Below are 20432 nucleotides of genomic sequence, written 5' to 3' on the forward strand. Positions count from 1 at the left end.
GAAATTAACTAATAGGTCTATTTCCAAGCTAATGAAGGAGTGTGAAGGCAAGTCAGAAATCACCTCATAGAGAAGTGTTGCCAACACAAACCACACACAGAACCCTTTCAGTTAAAGATAAGCTTATCAATAAAAAATTGATAAAATACATTCGGAATCTACTGCCAAGAGAGATCCCACATGTGAAACAAACAGGAAAAACATGAAATTGTACTGCAACTTAAAAGAGTGAAATAGCCCTAGCCAATTTGGCTCAGTGGATAGAGTGCCAGCCTGCAGACTGAAGGGTCGTGGGTTTGATTCTGATCAAGGATATGTACCTCGGTTGCAGGTTCAATCCCCGGCCAGTCAGGCGCGTGAGGAGGCAACCAACTGATGTGTCTCTCTCACATTGATGTCTCTGTCTCTCCCTCTCCCTTCCACTCACACTAAAAATCCATGGAAAAATATCCTTGGGTGAGGATTAACAAAACAAAAAAGAGTGAAATAAGTACTTTTAGATATTCAGGCAAGGAAGAACAGAAGATATAGAATTTAGGAACAGAAGACTATAAACTTTGAAAAGGCAGGTCTGAAAAGAGCAGTAAGCTATTTTTTTGCTAGAATAAGCCACTTGAGACCTGTAAGTATTTAATTTGAATGAAAATGTGTATCAGCTTATAACATTTGAAGCTACAGCTTCTACAATAAATGACTGGGAATGGAACCCACCACCTTTCAGCTGTTTTTTAAAAAATATATTTTTATTGATTTCAGATAGGAAGGGAGAGGGAGAGAGAGATAGAAACATCAATGATGAGAGATAATCACTGACTGCCTGCCTCCTGCATGACCCCTACTGGGGATCGAGCCAGCAACTGGGCATGTGCCCTTAACCAGAATCAAACCCGGGACCCTTCAGTCCATAGGCCGATGCTCTATCCACTGAGCCAAACCAGCTAGGGCCAGCTGTTTTTTAAGATTATGTTTCTATCAGGTTGAGATAAGAAAGTTGAACTTCTAAACAACTGTTTTCAATAAGTGCATGTGTAGGTGCTTAATAAATGTCATTCAAAAAATGTTAATGATTAAACACTCCAATTAATAGGCAGATATTGTCAGAATGTATAAAAATATAAGCCCCAATTATAGACTGTCTACAAAAGATATAATTTAAAGGCACAGACTGAAAGTAAATGGATGGAAAAAGACATACCATGAAAACAGTAAGAATGAGAGGCTGTAGTAGTGATATTAAAATTAGACAATAGATTTCAAGACAAAGATTGAGAGACATTTCATAATAATAATGAAAGGGTAAATTCATCAGGAAAACATAATAAACCAGAGTTTCAAAGGCATTAAGCAAAATGGACAGAATTAAAAGACAATCCCATGATCATAGTGGGGAGATTTTACTATCTCTCTCAGTGACTGAAAGAAGTAGAAGAAACATCAGTAAAGATGATCTGAAAAAGATTAACAACCATCTTGACCTAACTGATATCTGTGGAACACAGAACCCAGCAACTGCAGAACAGTCTTATTAAGTGCACATGGCACACCCAGCAATAACTATTAGGCTACAAAACAAGTCTGAATAATTTAATGAGCTAATAATCATACAGGGCATAATCTTTGGCCACAAAAGTGACCCATTACAAATCAATAACTACTAGACAACTAGGAAAACCCTAAATACTTGATAAAATATAAAGTAATCCACAGGTCAAAGAAACAATCACAAGAGAAGTACGCTCAGCTCAGAAGGAAGTGTCTATTTTTTTATTTTTATTTTTTTAAAAATAAATCTTTATTGTTCAGATTATTACAGGTGTTCCTCCCCCCCCCCCCCATAGCTCCCCTCCACCTGATTCCCTACCCCACCCCATGCCCTTACCCCCCGCCACTGTCTTCATCTATAGGTGTAAGACAGGGTGTCTAGTTTTTAATGGTCCTTTTAGAAAAGGCAGGTCTAAAATCAATGACCTAACATTTCACCCTGAGAGATTAGACCAGATAGCAAAGAAAAGCAAAAGTAAGTAGAAGGGAGGAATAACAAGAAAAACAAAGGGAAGGCTGCTGGGATTTGAGCCACTGGCTCTTGTAGTTACCTCATTGGCTGCAGCTGCCATAGGAGTTGGATGGTTGACCGCGTCACCCAGCGCAATGGCTAAGCGAAGATCCTTCTGAATATATTTCAGGTAGAAATCAGGTTTAAAGTTTCCTTGCAGAATATCTGAGGAGAGAAAGCCACTTATCAGAAGAATTAATAGGACCCTAAATAAGAAAACACCTGCAAGTACCACCAGGGTTCAACACATAGCATTTCTCGCCCCCTCAAACACCCAAGAGACAAGGTTCCAGCCTGTACACCCAAATCCCATCTACCGTCTCTGGACCCTCACTACCTGGAGATATAGAGAGGGTGCATCTTTCATATCTAATGAGCCCCCGAAGAAGAGACTGTTGTGACAGTGGCCTTCCTTACCCAGTTCCTCAGCTCTAGTACAAAAAAAAAAAAAAAAAAGACAAGAGAGGCCAATGACAACTTACTTTGGCACTTCTGGTCCAGAAAGATGCTGGCCAATTGTCCTTGATTGAGAATATCCAAGAGTGTCTGCTGGGACTGGCCTGTCACTTGGGCCAGGGTCAACCCCTCAGCGATAGTTGCCATGAAGCTTCCCTGGACCATGTTCACAATCAGCATCATTTTGGCTGCATTGCCAACCTCACCTGCCCAGGGCAAAGAATCATGGTCACTTCCCAAGAATCAGACAGGCAGGGACTTTCAATCCCCCTCATCCCTGCTCGGACCCACCTCTACACCCAGGGAAGGCCCCATTCACCTGCCCCTGACAGAACTGGCTCTGACCCTTCTGGTTCTTCCTCCTTCCAGGCACTGACTGTGCAAATCAAAGGAAACCTTCCCACGGGGGCCCCAGGCTGAAAGGCCATGCGGGGTTGACGTTGTCATCAGTGCAGTCTAGGGGGAATGTGGCCCAACAGGTGGGCAGGTATGTTACCTAGAAAGAAGGAGGTCTTCCCCATCGCCTGGAAGCAGCTGCTGCAGTCCTCATATAAGCCCCTGTCTCCGGCTGCTAAGATCACCAACATCCCATCATTAGACAGCTGCTGGTTCCCTGAGACTGGGGCTTCCAGAAAGCGGCCCCCCCCTGGACACAATCACCTGGAAAGGAAAGTCACAGCTTCTGGAGTCCTTGCCTCTCCCACGGGTCTCAGGTAGGGAGCAAAGAGGGTCCTTGAGTGGAAGTACTTAGCGCTCCACATGGAAGCCCCAAAGCCGACATCTGTACAAAGGTGCTGGACTAATGCTGTGGAAGGGTCAGCAGATATTCTCCAACAGATGCCTGACTCACATGTAGTAAAGAGAGAGAGGCTGGGCTCTCCTCATAAGTTCCCATTTACTCTGAATTTCTTATAAAGACCAAAGATTATAACCAACATGGCTGTGCCAACTGCTTGGTTGTCCACACCTCCTATAGACACCGCCCTTCCCGGACTTCACTTTTAGAACACACACGAGCCAGAAGTCACCACTCCCTCACTTGGGCCCAACAGCTCAGGCAGGAGGAATACTTGGCAGATAGATGCTTAAACCAAAAAAGGCTGTGCTGACAGCTTGGATTGCTTCTCACTGTGAGGCTGGCAACTATGGGATCTGATGCCCATCTCAGCTAGGGAGCACCTCTCCTCTCATGGCCACTTAGATTAACTGTGACTTTGAAGGTAGAGAATAAAGACAGGCTAGTCCCAAGGCTACTGGCCTCACTTCTTCTCTCCTCTCTGGCTTTGGCTCTAGAGCAGTGATGGCGAACCTATGACACGCATGTCAGCACTGACACGCGTAGCCATTTCTGATGACATACGGCCGCATGCCAAGGATGAAACATTTGCTGCTCCTGAGGATGAAACATTTGCGACTAGTGTCTTGGAGTTAGTTTTTTCCTCAAAGTGACACACTACCCGAGTTATGCTCAGTTTTTTGGCGAAGTTTGACACACCAAGCTCCAAAGGTTGCCCATCACTGCTCTAGAGTAACCAAGTTATCCACACTTGGGCATGGTCAGCTTAGGTCTTGGGATCCAACCAAAAGGATGCTGGAGGGCCAGTCCGAACAAGGCTGCTACCTGGGCCAGCTCGGTGACTGTGTCAGCATCCACTGTTGACATGTCCACGTAGCACTTTCCGGGACGGATCCCTTGCAGTACACCACTGGGGCCCAGCACCAGCTGTGGGGACACAAGGGAGAAGCAATAGCCCAGGCCCCCAGCCAGATACCCAGGAACCCCTTAGACCCAAAGTCAGAATTCATTTGCTTTTTTGGTTCATTTCCTGATAAGGAGCTAATAAATATTAAGGCTGAAAAGGGAAAAGCAAGTAAATAAGCAAGGGAAAGAAAAGTATTTCTGGTATGTTCCCATTTATCTTTAAAAATAGTATATTTCTATTAAAAACTTCCCATTTAAAAGATGGAATCTCAGTGTTTCAGTTTTGGGGCTTCTTTGGATTTACTTGGATTAGACAGACTAGTCACCAGTTTAACAAGATGACTACTGCACTTGAACTTTTAAAACATACAAATACAGTGATAGCCAAACATAGGAACTTGGCACATAGACCAAAAGCACATACAGTCCCAAAGCTTCCAGCTCAATAAGAATATACCACAGACCATTTCAGCAGACCTCAGGGATCCTAGCCATTTTCATTCTTTGTTCTGAATTAAAGGAAGTCTGTATTCAATTTATGCAAACACCCTTCACAATGGGAGAAGGCCCCCAGATGGGAAATTCAACCCCCCACATGCAGACACTCACTCCGTATGCAGGGGAGAAGGGGAGGAGGCCAGCCAGCTTTCCTGGCCACAATCTGAGACGCTGAGGGGAGGGAGGGGATCCTTACATCCTTGGCCGCTTTTGGATCCGACACACAGGCAAAGGTGATGTCACAAGTTGAAACAACTTCAGCGGGGGTTCTTCCTAGGCGGGCCCCCTCCTGGATGAACAAATCACACTGCAAAAGTCACAGATCCTAACGTGAGCTGCAGGCATTGCACAACAAACACGACAGCCAGGCCAGAGATACGGTGCCCAGTCCTCCTGGCTGGCCTCCCAAGGCAGGAGACTGAAGCTGAGGCTGGGAGCCCCGGACACCAGAGCTGGTGGTCTGACTTTTTGGGGGAAGTGGATGGGACTTCTTCAGGACTGTTTTGTGTTTCCGCATACTTGGTGCCTAGACTGATGTTTTACTTCACAGTAAGCATAAAACAAGTGTCTGCTGAAGGATTCCTGTTTGAAAACAGGATGTAAACAGTGCCTGTCTGCAGCCCTGCGTTATCAACACTGTGCTAGGGAAGCAGGGCTGGGGGTGGGAGGCTGCCATCCCTTACTACGACGTTTCTGGGGGTCTAAAAACACTATTTTAGTGCATTACCCTTTTCCAAAGGCATTTAAAAAGTAATTAGAGTAACTACTATTTTGTATCCAACGTTTACTAATTTGTAAGGCTTACATTTACCCATATTGTCTCATTATTATCACTTACAATGAATGGCTGTAAAATACTCCATCAAGAGACGTATCTGGATTTACCTAATGGCTCCGCTGCAGTTTGATATTTGGACTGCTTTTAATTATAAATGACTCCAACAAATATCTTTATGTTTTCAATTTAGACTTCTAAGAATAAAACAGGTTCAAATGGTTTTTATGCTCTTAATAAATGTAGACAAATGGTTTTTCAATAGGGCTGAGAATATATAATGATCACCAACAAGGTCTTAAATCACCAGCACTTACATCATTTAAAAACAATGAACAAGCATCCATAAATATATTAAAATTTTATCCTACTTGATTTAAACAGCTAAAAATAGTAACTTTTTATGTGATATATTTTGATTACTCCTGATAACTAAACCTTTTAAATACCTTTGTTTTAAAATTGTTTGCTCTTCTGTAAGCTACTTCTTTATTTAATAATTCTTTATTGTTGAAAGTATTACATATGTCATCTTTTTTCCTCCCTTGACCTCCTCCAGACCCCCCCACCCTCCCAGGCCTTCAGCACCCTATTGTCTGTGTCCATGGGTTATGCACATATGCATACAAGGTCTGTGAGCTACTTCTTTTATATATTGTTGAATGTGAGCTACTTTTTATCTTAAGAGTTATCAAACTATGTGTTTCATAAAATCAACATATTACCCTTTTCTACCATATTTGCTATAAGCACTTTTAGTTGGTGTACCTTTCACTTTTATTTTTTGTTGTGGGGAGTATCTATGTTAATATTTAGTTGTCTTTCCTTTTAAAAAAAATGTTTTTATTGCTTTTAGAAAGAGGGAGGAAGAGAGGGAGAGAAACATGGACAAGAGAGAGAGAGAATGGACAAGAGACAGAAACATCAATCAGATGCCTTCTGCACACCCCCTAATGGGGATGGAGCCTGCAACCAGGTATGTGCTCTGATCAGGAATCAAACGCTCAAACTTTCAGTGTATGGGATGATGCTCCAATCGAGCCACATCAGCCAGGGCTATTTAGTTTTATTTTCTTCTGGTTTTTCCTTTGGAAAAAAAATGTAGTAATCTATCTGAAATATATTTTATTATGTGATAGGAAGTGAGATTAGTATTCCCTCCAATTTCTAACCAGTTATTCTGAACATACTTACTGACCAACCCTTCTTCAATATCACTGATTCACAGTGCGATGGCTCTATCAGAGGAAGTCCTAGGCTTTCTGGGCTACCTGGTAGGTCTGTGTCTTTGCTATAGCACACATGTACCTTGGTGAATTTACATTATTATGTTTTCACATTTACTTGGGAGAAGACCTCCTTATTACTCTCCTTTACTGAAAATTTAAAAATGTTTCATCTTTTTCCAGGAGGACCACAGGATTATTTATTTATTTATTAAAAATATTTTTATTGATTTCAGAGAGGAAGGGAAAGGGAGAGAAAGAGAGAAAAACATCAGTGATGAGAGAGAATCATAGCTGCCTCCTGCACACCCCCAACTGAGGACTGAGCCCGCAACTGGGGCATGTGCCCTTGAAAGGAATCAAACCTGGGACTCTTCAGTCCACAGGCCGACGCTCTATCTACTGAGCCATTTTCATTAAGATCCTTTCATAAAAATTCCATGGGGACTGTCATGAGGATTACATGGCTTTTCAACGATGACATTTACTACATAACTTGTGCCAGGCACTGTGCTGAGTACTTTACATAATCTCATTTAACCTTCACACCCCCTTGAAGCTGGGGCTTTTGCTGTCCATCATTTTACAGATCTACGGAGATAAACTATTTCACTGAAGCCCTAGGGCAAGCAGCAGAGTGTGACTTGGACTTAGGTTGGCCCTATTCCAAACCCAAGTTCTACCTGCTTTGCTCACCTACCTTCCTGTAAACCAGTGGTTCTCACCCTTTCTAATGACGCGACCCTTTAATACAGTACCTCATGTTGTGGTGACCGCCAACCATAAAATTATTTTCGTTGCTACTTCATAACTGTAATTTTGCTACTGTTATGAAACGTAATGTAAATATCTGTGTTTTCCGATGGTCTTAGGCGACCTTGCTAGCGGTTCTCAACCTGTGGGTCGTGACCCACAGGTTGAGAACCACTGCTGTAGAGCCTAGAAAATCTAGAGGTACACAGAGGTGTTTCTTTTTATTTATTTATTTATTTATTTTTAATTTTTAAAAATATATTTTATTGATTTTTTTACAGAGAGGAAGGGAGAGGGACAGAGAGCTGGAAACATCGATGAGAGAGAACATCGACCAGCTGCCTCCTGCACACCCCCCACCGGGGATGTGCCCACAACCAATGTACATGCCCTTGACCGGAATCGAACCTGGGACCCCCCCCAGTCCGCAGACCGACGCTCCATCCACCGAGCCAAACCGGTTTCGGCCAGAGGTGTCTCTTTTTAGAGAGAGTGGAAGGGAAGGGGAGAGACAGAGGCACACTGATGTGAGAGAGACACATCAATTGGTTGCCTCTCACGTGTGTCCCGATTGGGGCCAGGGATTGAACCAGCAACCTAGGTACATGCCTTGACCTGAATCGAACCTGGGACACTTTAGTTCACAGGTCGACGATTTAACCACAGAGAAAAACTGGCTAGGGCCAAAGGGGACAATTTTAATTTAAGTGAAATAAAATTAGAAACTCAATCCTTCAGTTGTACTAGTCTTGATTCAAGTGCTCAAGAGCCACATGTAAGCCACTGTGCCCAGCAGGGCAGGCTGTGACCACAGGTTCAGCACACAGGTCACAGGAATCCTAGAAGGCCTGTCCTTGCTGGCAATGACTATGGGCTGCCGGTTTTTGCGATACAGGTGGGATGGGACCCTTCATTAACATTTGACTTTAATAAGTGGGTATGGATATATTTTTTTGTCTATGTTCTGTTTCAACTTATGTAGATTATTATAAATTGATGTAAACCACACGAGAGGAAAATAATAAAAAAATGCAAAGCACCCCCACCCCAAAAGAGCCACATGTGGCTAGTGACTATCAAACTAGATAGTGCAGATACAGAACATCATCACAGCAGAATGTTGTATTGCACAGCTAACATAATCCAAACTGAATACAGTACAGTCACTGAAAAGGATGTTGTAGATCTATTTATACACAATCCTTACCAATGACTTCATAATACACACACTCGTATTTTGTGGGCATGTAAAAAAGGATGCAAACCCTAACATGGGCTAGCTCAGGTAATAGCAGAGAGGGAGGAATTTTCCCTTTTTCATTTTTCCTTTTGTTAATCCTCACCCAAGGATATTTTTTCCCATTGCTTTTTAGAGAGAATGGAAGGAAGGGAGGGAGAGGAGGGAAGGAGGGAGAGGGAGAGGGAAAGGGAGAGGAATTGAACCCACAACTCTTTGTTGTGGGGGGGCAATGCTCCAACCACTGAGCACCACCGGCCAGTGCAAATTTTCACTTTTATATTCCTGGGTATCTATAATAATAAAAGCATAATATGCTAATTAGACCAGACATCCTTTCAGACGACCTTCCAGACGAAGCTGGGGCTGTGAGGGAAGCCCGGGTCATGGGTGCCAGAGGGAAGCCGGTACCGGCAGCCGGGGGAAGGAAGGCCTACTCTTTTTTTTTTTTTTTAAATGTATTTTTATTGATTTCAGAGAGGAAGGGAGAGGGATATATAGAGAAAAACATCAATGATGAGAGAGAACCATTGACTGGCTGCCTCCTGCACACCACCCATTGGGGAGGGGGGGGAGAGGGGGTTTGAGTCCACAACCCTGGCATGTGCCCTTGGCCAGAATCGAACCGGGGACCCTTCAGTCCACAGACCGACGCTCTATCCACTGAGCCAAACCAGCCAGGGCAGGAAGGCCTACTCTTGCACGAATTTCGTGCCTCTAATTTTTTAAAAATAAATAAACACATACAGACACACACATACATATATACACACACACATTTTTTACTCACTTTAGAGAGAGAGAGGAAGGGAGAGGGAGAGTAACATTGATCAGAGAGAGAAACATTGACTAGTTGCATCCCCCAAGTACCCTGACTGGGGATCAAACCTGAAACCTCGGTATGTGCCCTGAGTGGAAATCAAACCAGCAACCTTTCAGTGCATGGGATGACGCTCAACCAACTGAGCAACACTGGCCATGGCACCCCTGGGTACTTTTAAATGTTTCGTTTCTATACTAATACTCTAAACTTATCTGTCTACATATCTACCTGCTTGAATAAAAGCGTGGCTCCTCCTACTCTACCATATGTAGAATGCTGAGTAAAGACATCAGGAAGACATTCCCATCTTTAGTTACCCAAGCTCCATGGGTCAAGGCTTGTTCCCTCCCCGTCTGACAAGCAGCACTCATTAATGCTTACTTTTTCTGCAGTCCGGTTCCAGACAGTCACTGTGTGACCCATTTTTAATAAGTTAGAGACGATGCCACTTCCCATTAGGCCGAGGCCCAAAAATCCTATCCTGAAAAAGAGAGAAGACTAATTAGTTTGGGGAGGAGTGGAAGGGACAGGGTAAGGTGTCCTGAATGTAGCATAGACTCTGCTTCCTCATAAACCTGGGGCAGGATCTCAGACCACCAGAAACATCGCTCAGCGATGTTCTGACACCATGAGCGCTGAGGCAGATGTGGGGCATGCAGATTTTGCCTTTTATTATTATGCCATCGCTTAAAAGTGTCCCTAGATTTAAAAGGGCATTTCTAAACCCTTGACTGCCACAGAAAGAATTATGACGTTTCTGGTTTAGGTGTTCTAAATCATTTCCTTGATGCTTTGATAGAGTCTGAGCTTACAATTCCATAACAGTGAGAAAGCAGACATTTGTCTCTGGCTTTACAAGAGTTTTGAGTTCTAGGTCTTCAGATGCCTCTTGAAAGCACACCAGGATCCATGACAAGTAACTGAAGTGATGAGTCAGAGCCAGTCACCTTCCTCAACTGCAGAAATCTGGATCCCAGTCTTTCCCTTCCTCTTCAGGCTCCAAACCTATACTACCTTTGCATTCTTCCTGATAGCAGAGACAAGCCATGTCCCTCTTCTTCAAAGATTTGCCTGAGCTTTGGAGCCAACCTTTCCCAGTGCACGAGTTCTTCCCAAATCTGCCCTCTCCTGCACCTTTCCCCATCTGCTGGCCCATCCCTCTCTGTTCTCCACCACACCCTTCTAACTGCAGGCCCATTATGATCCCTTTTTATGCTCTGTTTACCTTTACTTCGTATAGCCTGCTCCTTTCTGCAACCCCAAGAACTTGGGGACTGCTGCTTTTACAGATGATTTTACCCTGCCCAAATGTCTTTTCTTGGTTCCTGTATTTCTTTATTATCTCTCCTGGCATGTGACTTGACTCCATTATGCCTCTTTCTTCATTTCTTATTACATTATGTTGTAGTTTTCACCTTGGGCTTTCTCTCAGCTCTGGACACACTCTGCAGCTTCTCCAATTTGACCTGTGTTATCCTTTCAGTATTTTTGGTCTCTGGTAAGACATCTGCAGCCACTTCTGCAAATTGGCTCTTCTACTCAGTTTCCCCTAATCCCTGCTGTAATATGCACTTCTCACACTCTCTCTGTCCCAGCCAGCAGTTATCAGAATCAAATGTAAAAAATGGAACAGGATCTGAATAGACACTTCTCCAAAAAGGAAAGACACATGTCCAACAGACATATGAAAAAATGCTCAAGGTCACTAATCGTCAGGAAGATGCAAATTAAAACCCCAACAAGGTATCACCTCACACTTGGCAGAATGGCTATCATCAATAAATCAACAAACAACAAGTGCTGGCAAGGATGTGGAGAAAGGGAACCCTAGTGCACTGTTGGTGGGAATGTAGACTGGTCCAACCACTGTGGAAAACAGTATGGAGTTTCCTCAAAAAATTAAAAATGGAACTGCCTTTTGACCCAGCAATCCCACTTCTGGGTATATATATTCTAAGAATCCTTAGGATAGCAGCCTTATCTACAATAGCCAAGATCTGGAAATAGGCCAAATGCCCATCAGTAGATGAGTATATAAAAAAATTGTGGTACATTTACACAATGGAATACTTACTATGCGGCTATAAAAAGGAAGGAATTCTTACCCTTTGCGACAACATGGATGGACCTGGAGATTACTATGCTAAGTGAAATAAGCCAGTTGGAGAAAGACAAATACCATATGATCTCACTAATATGTGGAATCTAATGCACAAAATAAACTGACGAACAAAATAGAAACAGAGGCATGGATACATGGAACAAACTGACAAATGTCAGTGGGGAGGGGAGGGGAAGGGAGGGGAGTGACTGGATAAAGGAAGGTGAAGGGATTAGCTAAAGAACATATATGCATAGCCCATGGACATGGATAATAGTTTGGTGAGGGCTGGGGTAGGGGAGGGGGGCTATAGGGGATAGGTGGAGGTGGGCAAAGGGGGGTAAAATGGGGGACATCTGCAATGGTTCAACAATAAAATATTTAAATTTTAAGAAAAGAAAAAGGGAACCTATCACCTTCCTCACCAAATGGTGCCCTGTCCACTTTTTTTATTTTTATTTTATTGATTTTTTACAGAGAGGAAGGGAGAGGGATAGAGAGTTAGAAACATCGATGAGAGAGAAACATCGATCAGCTGCCTCCTGCACACCCCCTACTGGGGATGTGCCTGCAACCAAGGTACATGCCCTTGACCGGAATCGAACCCGGGACCCTTGAGTCTGCAGGCCGACGCTCTATCCACTGAGCCAAACCGGTCAGGGCGCCCTGTCCACTTTTAAGCCAAAGTATAAAAACAAGATCTTCTGTCATTCACAGCGATATGGGTAGTGCAAGTTTTCCCTATGATTCTAAATCATGAGGACTAATTCTTTTTCCATTTCTTGGTGTTTGTTCTAGGATACTCAGCAGACCTGGGGATGAAGCTTCTGGATTTTTAACATGGCAACTAACAGTCCTCATGGTGCCCTTGAGATAAGATGGAGAATGTAGACTAAGTGGATTAAGGACAATACAGCCGCTTAATTTTAGTTGGCTTCAGACTCAGGTTAAAAAAGTATTTTACTATAAGGGCAATACAGGCTTTGGGTGAAAGCACTGAGACTATACTCAACCTGTGCTAGTTTTTAAAACTTAAAAACACCACAATCCTCATCAAATGAATGGCTGACACCCATCTTCCTTTTTATCTATATACTAGAGGCCCGGTGCACAAAATTCGTGCATGGGTAGGGTCCCTAGGCCTGACCAGTGATCAGGGCTGAACAGGGCCTTCCAGCTGCTGGTTGGGGCCTTCCTTCCCTGGCTGCTGGCAGGGCCTTCCTTCATTCTGCGCCGCCCCCTGGTGGTCAGCGCACATCATAGCGAGCGACTGAACTCCCAGCCTCCAGGTCGAACTCCTGAGGGGACACTTTGTATATTAGCCATATATGTACACACACACACACACACACACACACACCCACTAAAGGCCCAGTGCATGAAAAATTCATGCACTGGAGGGGGTCCCTCAGCCCGGCTTGTCCCCTCTCACAGTCCGGGAGCCCTCAGGGGCGGGAGGTGACCCGGCGATCAGGGGAAGGCGATGCCCCCCCATCACACCTCTGCTGCTGCCACTGCCGGCAGCGCAAGCCTCGGCTGGCCCTGGTTACCTGAGTCTTGGGTGGCCCTGGGCAGCTGGGTAGCCACCAACCGAGGCTTGCCTGCACCTTGGGCTGGCCCTGGGCTGCTGGGGGGGCTGAAGGCGGGTCTGGCCGCACTGTGCGCCTGCTGCCCCTCCCACCCCCTGGCTGGGCTGAAAGGACTGTGGGACTCCAGCGGGGCTGAGGGGACTGGGTGCGGCCATCTTTGTGACAGTGTGATGGTCAATTGGCATATTCCCGCTTTATTAGATAGGATACTAGTAGAAGATATATATATATATATAAAAGCCCAAGCGTCCGTTATGACCGGAATGACTGGTCAACCAGTTGCTATGAGGCCACTGACCACCAGGAGGGAGATGGTCAATGCAGGAGCTGCACCCTGGTGGTCAGTACACTCCTACAGCCAACTTCCCATGGCCAGCCAACTTCCTCCCGTTCCTCCCCCAAGCCGGCAAACCTCCCATGGTCCCTTCCCCTATCTGGCAGGCTGCGTTCGGCAGCTGGCAGGTTGCACCTGGCAGCCAGCCCAGGCCCAATTGGGACTGGGTGAGACGGCCCCGATTGGGACTGGGTGAGATGGCCCCGATAGGTCCCGATCGCCGGCCAGACCTAGGGACCCCACCTGTACACGAATTTTGTGCACCGGGCCTCTAGTCTATACTAATAAAAGGATAATATGCTAATTAGACCATGAGATCTTCTGGGAGACCTTCCGGACAAAGCCATGGTGGCAGGGCTGAGGCAGAGGCGGTTAGGGGCGATCAGGCCAGGAGGGGAGGGCAGTTGGGGGTGATCAGGCCAGCGGGGGGTGGGGAGGGGCAGTTGGGTATCAGTGGGGGGTGGGTATCAGTTGGGGGCAAGCAGGCCGGCAGGGGGGGCCAGTTGGGGGCGAGCAAGCTGGCGGGGGGGGGGGGGGCAGTTGGAGGTGAGCGGTTAGGAGCTAGTGGTCCCAGATTGGAGAGGGTGCAGGCAGGGCTGAGGGACAACCCCCCGCCCCTGCAATGCATGAATTTCATGCACCAGGCCACTAGTGTGTGTGTGTGTGTGTGTGTGTGTGTGTGTGTGTGTGCGCGCGCGCGCGCTCGCCTAAGTGACTGGTCGACAGATTGACTGGCTGGTAGCTATGACACACACTGACCACCAGGGGGCAGACGGACAATGCAGGAGCTGTCCCCTGGTGGTTAGTGCACTCTCACAGTGGGAATGGGCACCAGATACACAGCTGGCAAGTGCTGCTGTGGTGGTGCAAGCCTCTCCTGCCTCCGCAGTGGCAAGGGCAATCACAGCAGGGCCGGGATAAGGGGGAGCTGCGCCCTGGCTGCCTGCCGCTTCGCGCACTACTACATCCCCCAAGGGGTTCTGGATTTCAAGAGGGCACAGGCAACCTCTAGTTAGTATATATCATGCCTCTATCTCCTCCACTCTACAAAGAGAAGTCATTCAAAAAAACTGGTAGAATCAGGGATTTCGATAGCACAAAAAATTAGGACTGAAGTAAAAGATGCACTGTTTTTAGGCTGTGAAAGAACCTTTTGGAAGACACAGACAGGAAATTCAGACTTGGTTATTTTGCTCAGGAGAACGTTCATTTTCAGCAAAAAACCCTTTTCATCATCACGACTCTGAAAACACAACTGGCCAGAGTGAGGGCAAAGGTGAGCTTGAGTGCAAGCTAAAGTTTGGGGACAATAGTCAAGGCTCTCCAACCTGCCTGAGCAGGACAGAGAGCAGCAGGCAGGTGCATGAGAAGGACTGGAAGGTGACTGCAGGGAGAGCCAGGGAGGGCAGGATATTCTAAGTATCTTCATCTCTCATCCCCCACAGTTAAATTCAGGATTTTCATCACAGTTCTATTAAGCTAGGGGGTTCTCAAATGTGGTCTCCTGACTAGCAGCAGTGGCATATCTGGGAACTTGTCCAAAATACAAATTTTCAGGCTCCACCCAAGACCTACTGAGAAAACCCCAGGGGTCAGTCCAATAATCAGTGCTTTACTAACAGCCTTCCAGGTGATTCTGAGGCATAGGCAAGTCTGAGAAGCATAGAGCCGAGCATTCCCTGCTCACAAACTCACATTTAAGGGCATACATTTAAAGACAACTTTTGTCTTCTGCAAGTCAATTTACTCCTAGACAAATCATCATCAGTAAACATTACAAGTTTCCTCCTTTTTTTACATTCAGTTCTAGCAATGACTGGAGCATAACCTTTAAAGAGCCCCCTTGGGGTCATCCCTCACCCCTCAGCAGAACCAACGAAATCTTTTTGCCAAAGGCCCTACTTTTTGTCTGTGGGTGTGATGCTGCCATTCACGGCCGTGCTGTCTGCTGCCTGGATGGAGGTAGACCCCGTCTCCTAGGGAAAGGAAGCACAGAGCATCAAGTCAGGCTGCCCATGGCAAGGCCCAGTGGAAGATAAAAACGAGGAGGCCTGGAACCTACGTACCTCTTCACATATTTTCAACTTCTTTGTGATGGCCTGGTAACAGACAGCTGGCTAATAAAGAGGGAGGAAAAAAACACCACTTATTAAACTGAACCCTTAACCATTCTTCATTAAAATTTACCTAAAAAGTTAGGTCTAATGTGGGCTGCTAACATCAAAATCTTATTTGGTGTTCAATTTTATTGAACATTCCAGACACAGAAAGTTAACACACATTACTTCATTCAATTTTCCACACAACTCTGCAAGATCCTTTTGTTAACAATGACATTAAGAATTAGAGGCATTTGGTCATGTGCCCAGAATTACAGTGTTGGTCAGTGTAACTGGGTTTAGCTCTGTCCAACTTCAAAACTACATCCTATCAGCAGATCCTATCAAGGCTTGGCCTAACCCCATACCTTGCAGTCAGAAAACTTTCCCTCCACACCTGGAGGCTATGGAGACTATCCACCCAGCAGCACATGCTACCTCACAGGTGGCTGACAGCTCACGGGTTTTGGTTTCTGCCCTATACTCTGAAGGCAATCACAAATGTCTCAATCACACAGCTGACAAGTTTTTAAAGCCTTTTTTTTGGGTGGGGGGGATGGGTATCTATAATAATAAAAGCGTAATATACCAATTAGATCGGATGTCCTTCCAGACTAAGCCAGGGCTGTGAGGGAAGGCTGGGTCCTGCGTGCCTGCTGGCAGCTGGAGGGAAGCCCAGGTCCTGGGTGCCAGAGGGAAGCTGGTGCTGGCAGCAGGTGGAAGGAAGGCCTACTCTTGCATGAATTTCATGCACCGGGCCTCTAGTTTTTAATATTAACAACACTCAATTCATGAGTGAGCCCCTATGTGACTTTTACTAATAACCAGATGCTTTGGGCAGTGGTACAGGCAGAGCCTAACTTTTCAGACTTGTAAAGGTGAGGTTCAAATGGAGCAACACTCTCCCTTAGGCCAGCTCCTGACCAATGATCAAGAACTTCAAAGAACAACTCACCTTCTCGGTTTGGCTGAGCAGGAAGTGATGGAAATGAGGGTCTGCATCTTTAACCGGCTGAAACCAGAAAATTATTAAATAAAACAAATCATCTCCCACCAAAGACCCCTTCCTTCTGCCTGGTAACTGCTTTCCTCTGGCTAAACACCCCTGGGAGCTGGCCCTAATTTTATAACTGCTTGGAAACTCTTTTCCCATTGTTGATCTAAGCCTTTTGTAAACGACGTCTGTTCCAGCTAAAGGAAAACTGGCTTCAAGTAGATATTTCTGCCAGGTTGGTATACAAATCATTCCAATTAACATCATGGGAAAACATTTAAAAGGCATACTAATATTTTTAAAGTACAGCATTCTCACTAGTCCTGTTGGATAACACAGTAGACAAAGCCAAATCAATTTTGAGGGCTCTTTTCCAATTTTAGGGTTTTGGCCTACTTGTGTCTGGTACAGACCTTTGAGTGTTTTCATCTCACTGAGGGTTGATATTAAGAGATAAAGTGACAACAACTGCAGGACTTTCATAATTAGCCCAACAACAGGGAAAGGGTGCCTCTATCCCAAGGATAGAATAACATATGGCTACTAACCATCAAAGTTTTATATAGACAGTGAAAGGGTGTTTATAAAGCATCAAGTGAAAAAAATCTGTGGATGATCCCATTTTTTCGAAAAATAACCCTGGTCTCAACAACACAAACTATATATGGGTATGTAATTAATAAGTGATGGCTAATGGGTGTATCAAAGGGGCTGAAATAAATTATATCAAACTTAACAGTGAGCACCCCTGAGAGTGGAAACTTGCATTCTTTACCTCATACTCCTCTGTACTGTTTGATTAAAAAAAAAAAAAAAAAAAGGCAGCTTCACATACACAAAAAGGAGAAAAAGGAAAAAAAGTGTATCGCAGTCAGGCCAGGAAATCAGCTCTGAGGCCAACCTTGAACTGGCCCACAGGAGAGAGCCTTACCTCATTCACAGTTGGCTGCCATTTAAATGCAGCCATGGGTCCGGCCATCATCCCCTTAATGGTACTAGACTCAGGAATGGTGAGATCCTACAGAGGGAAAGGCATATGGTCAAGACACTGTGAGACCTTGATAGTAGATGTGTTCCTGCCCCAAACTGGGGAGCAACTCTTCATTGATCTGCTTCCTTCAGTCACATTCCATCTACACTAACCCCCTAGCCTGTCCTGGCAGGTATTGCTCAGGGGTTAGAACGTTGGCCTGTGCACCGAAGGGTTGTGGGTTCGAATCCTGGTCAGGGATATGTACCTGGGTTGCAGGTTCGGTCCCTGCCTTGGTTGGGGTGTGTGTGGAGAGCAGCCCATCTATGTGTCTCTCTCACATCGATATTTCTTTCCTCTCTCTCTCCCCTTCCCTCCCTTCCACGCTCTAAAATCAATCAATCAATCAATGGAAGGAGTATCCTTGGGTGAGGATTAAAAAAACAAAACCAAAACAGCCCACCTGGCATGGCTCAGTGGTTGAGCATCAACTTATGAACCAGGAGGTCATGGTTCGAATCCCGGCCAGGGCACATGCATGGGTTGCAGGCTTGATCTCTACTATGGGGCATGCAGGAGGCAGCCTCTCAATGATTCTCTCTTATCATTGATGTTTCTATCTCTCCTTCTCCCTTCCTCTCTGAAATCAATAAAAATATATTTAAAAACAAACAAATAAGAAAAACAACAAAAAACCCTTAGCCAGCTCTATGGTCTCAGCGTCAGTTCAAGCCCCTGTCCCCGGCCAGGTTCTGATGACTGTCCATTGGGAGAACCAGGGAAAGTTCTCATCAACACAGAGTGAGCTTTTCTTCTCTGTTCTTGAAATAACAAAACATTCTGGTGTGTGATGGAGAAAAGCCCAACTATGTTCTGCAGTGTTAGCAGGTCACAGAGAAAATTCCTTATGGCGAATAATAAACATTATTAAGAAAATAGTACAGGCTTCAGAAGGAGTCCACTAATCTCAAAAACAAACACACACACAAACCAACAAACCAACCACCAAAAAAGCCACATGGTGCTCATGAGGAAATCTGCCCAACATTTTTCAAGACTAAGTGACAGAACTGGAAGTCAGGGTGGTCTGGAGCCAAGATCCCCACTCTCCCCCAGCCTGATGCAAGGAAAGGACCCATCGGAATGAGGCTGCTACTCCTCTTTATTAAGGGCCTGGCCCATACCCATTCTAGGCAAAGAGGCACTGTTCATTCCAGCTTGACAACTGGCCTGTTCTCTTTCCCTCCACCACTGACTTTACTGCCTCCTCCCTTTCTCCATCTGCTATCTTCCAGCCACAGTGGTCCTCCCAACATTTCTACTTGGATATCAAATAGGTATCTTGACATGCCCAACTGAACTCTTGCTTTCCCTGCCCAAACAGCTTCTTCTACAGTCTTCTCAATCTCTGAAACAGCAACTCCATACTATCAGGCCAAGATCCTTAGAGTCCTTGATTCTACCCTCCTCTCTCCTCTAATCCATCAACAACGATTATGGCTTTACAAATGGGAATCTGCAACCCTTCTTCTGAGTACCCCTACTAACACCCAAGGATCAGGCTACCATTGCCTATCACTTGGACTGGAGCAAAAGGAATCACTATGCTTCTGCTCTGGACCCGTACAGTCTAGTCTATACACAGCAGCCAGAGTGAAGCATGACACTCTCTGCCTAAAAGTGGCATCCTGTCTCACATGGTCAAGCTAGAGGCTTTTATTGTGGACTCTAGGGCCCTAGATGTGCTGCAACCCCACTCCATGCTAATCTCCAACCTAATGTCCTGTTACTTTCTCTCCCCTGACCTCTCTCCAGCCCACCAGCACCCCCTTGGCCCTCCACTTCCATTCCCCGAAAACACCACACATGCAAATACTCTAGTGCAGTGATGGCGAACCTATGACATGCGTGTCAGCACTGACACGCGTAGCCATTTCTGATGACACGTGGCTGCTGAGGCGGCTGCATGCCGAGGATGAAACATTTGCGAAATAATGTTTTTTCCTCAAAGTGACACACTACCTGAGTTATGCTCAGTTTTTTGGAGAAGTGTGACACACCAAGCTCAAAAGGTTGCCCATCACTGCTCTAGTGCCTTTGCACTGCTGGGAATACTCTTCCAACTTGGTTCACATGCTCACTTTAGGTCTCCACTGAAATGTCATCATATCAGAATGCTTTCCCTCATCTCTCTGTATTTTCTTCCATTGGAATGTGATGCTGATTACTATAATGAAAGCAAATGCTTTTACAGGGCTTAACATATGCCAGACATTAGTGTGCTATTTATATGTGTACTAGAGGCCTGGTGCACAAAATTTGTGCATGGGAGGTGGGGGGTATCCCTCAGCGGGGCCTGCACCCTCTCCAATCTGGGACCCTTCGGGGAATGTCCAACTGCCGGTTTAGGCTCAATCCAGGATATCGAGCCTAAACCAGCAGCTGGACATCACTCTCACAATCCGGGACCGCTGGCTCCTAACCGCTCACCCACTTGCCTGCCTGATTGCCCCTACCGCTTCTGCCTGCCAGCCTGATTGACGCCTAACTGCTCCCCTGCCAGCCTGATTGCCAACTGCCCTCCCCTGCTGAGACCAGCCTCCTCCGCCAGGACCCGCGGAACCCCCCCAGTCCTCACCGCGTGGAGTGGCCACCGGGCCCTGCCTCGGTTGTGCACTCGGCCATCTTGTGACAACGTGAGGGTGTGATGCCACCTAGCCTATTATTAGTATAGATTCTCACATAATTGTCACAACCTCATCTCCATTTTACAGAGGAGAAAACTGAGAGAGCTTAAGTAGCCTTGCCTACGGTCACAGAGC

At 45.7% G+C, this 20432-nt stretch overlaps 1 protein-coding gene across 1 annotated transcript in view; it reads right to left on the minus strand.

The window, feature by feature from the left end:
* The window catches only part of GLYR1 (glyoxylate reductase 1 homolog), a 47824-nt gene that overhangs the window by 6917 nt on the left and 20475 nt on the right, over window positions 1-20432 (minus strand). The window contains exons 6-15 of the mRNA XM_054714160.1: window positions 17572-17658; window positions 16602-16658; window positions 15614-15664; window positions 15450-15523; window positions 9905-10004; window positions 4906-4998; window positions 4131-4232; window positions 3006-3162; window positions 2536-2715; window positions 2094-2218 (exon numbers count right to left, since the gene is read on the minus strand). Of these exons, the coding sequence (XP_054570135.1) occupies window positions 2094-2218; window positions 2536-2715; window positions 3006-3162; window positions 4131-4232; window positions 4906-4998; window positions 9905-10004; window positions 15450-15523; window positions 15614-15664; window positions 16602-16658; window positions 17572-17658 (1026 nt within the window). The remainder of the gene's footprint in view (window positions 1-2093; window positions 2219-2535; window positions 2716-3005; window positions 3163-4130; window positions 4233-4905; window positions 4999-9904; window positions 10005-15449; window positions 15524-15613; window positions 15665-16601; window positions 16659-17571; window positions 17659-20432) is intronic.

This window comes from Eptesicus fuscus, chromosome 4 (assembly GCF_027574615.1).
Source record: "Eptesicus fuscus isolate TK198812 chromosome 4, DD_ASM_mEF_20220401, whole genome shotgun sequence".
NCBI lineage: Eukaryota > Metazoa > Chordata > Mammalia > Chiroptera > Vespertilionidae > Eptesicus > Eptesicus fuscus.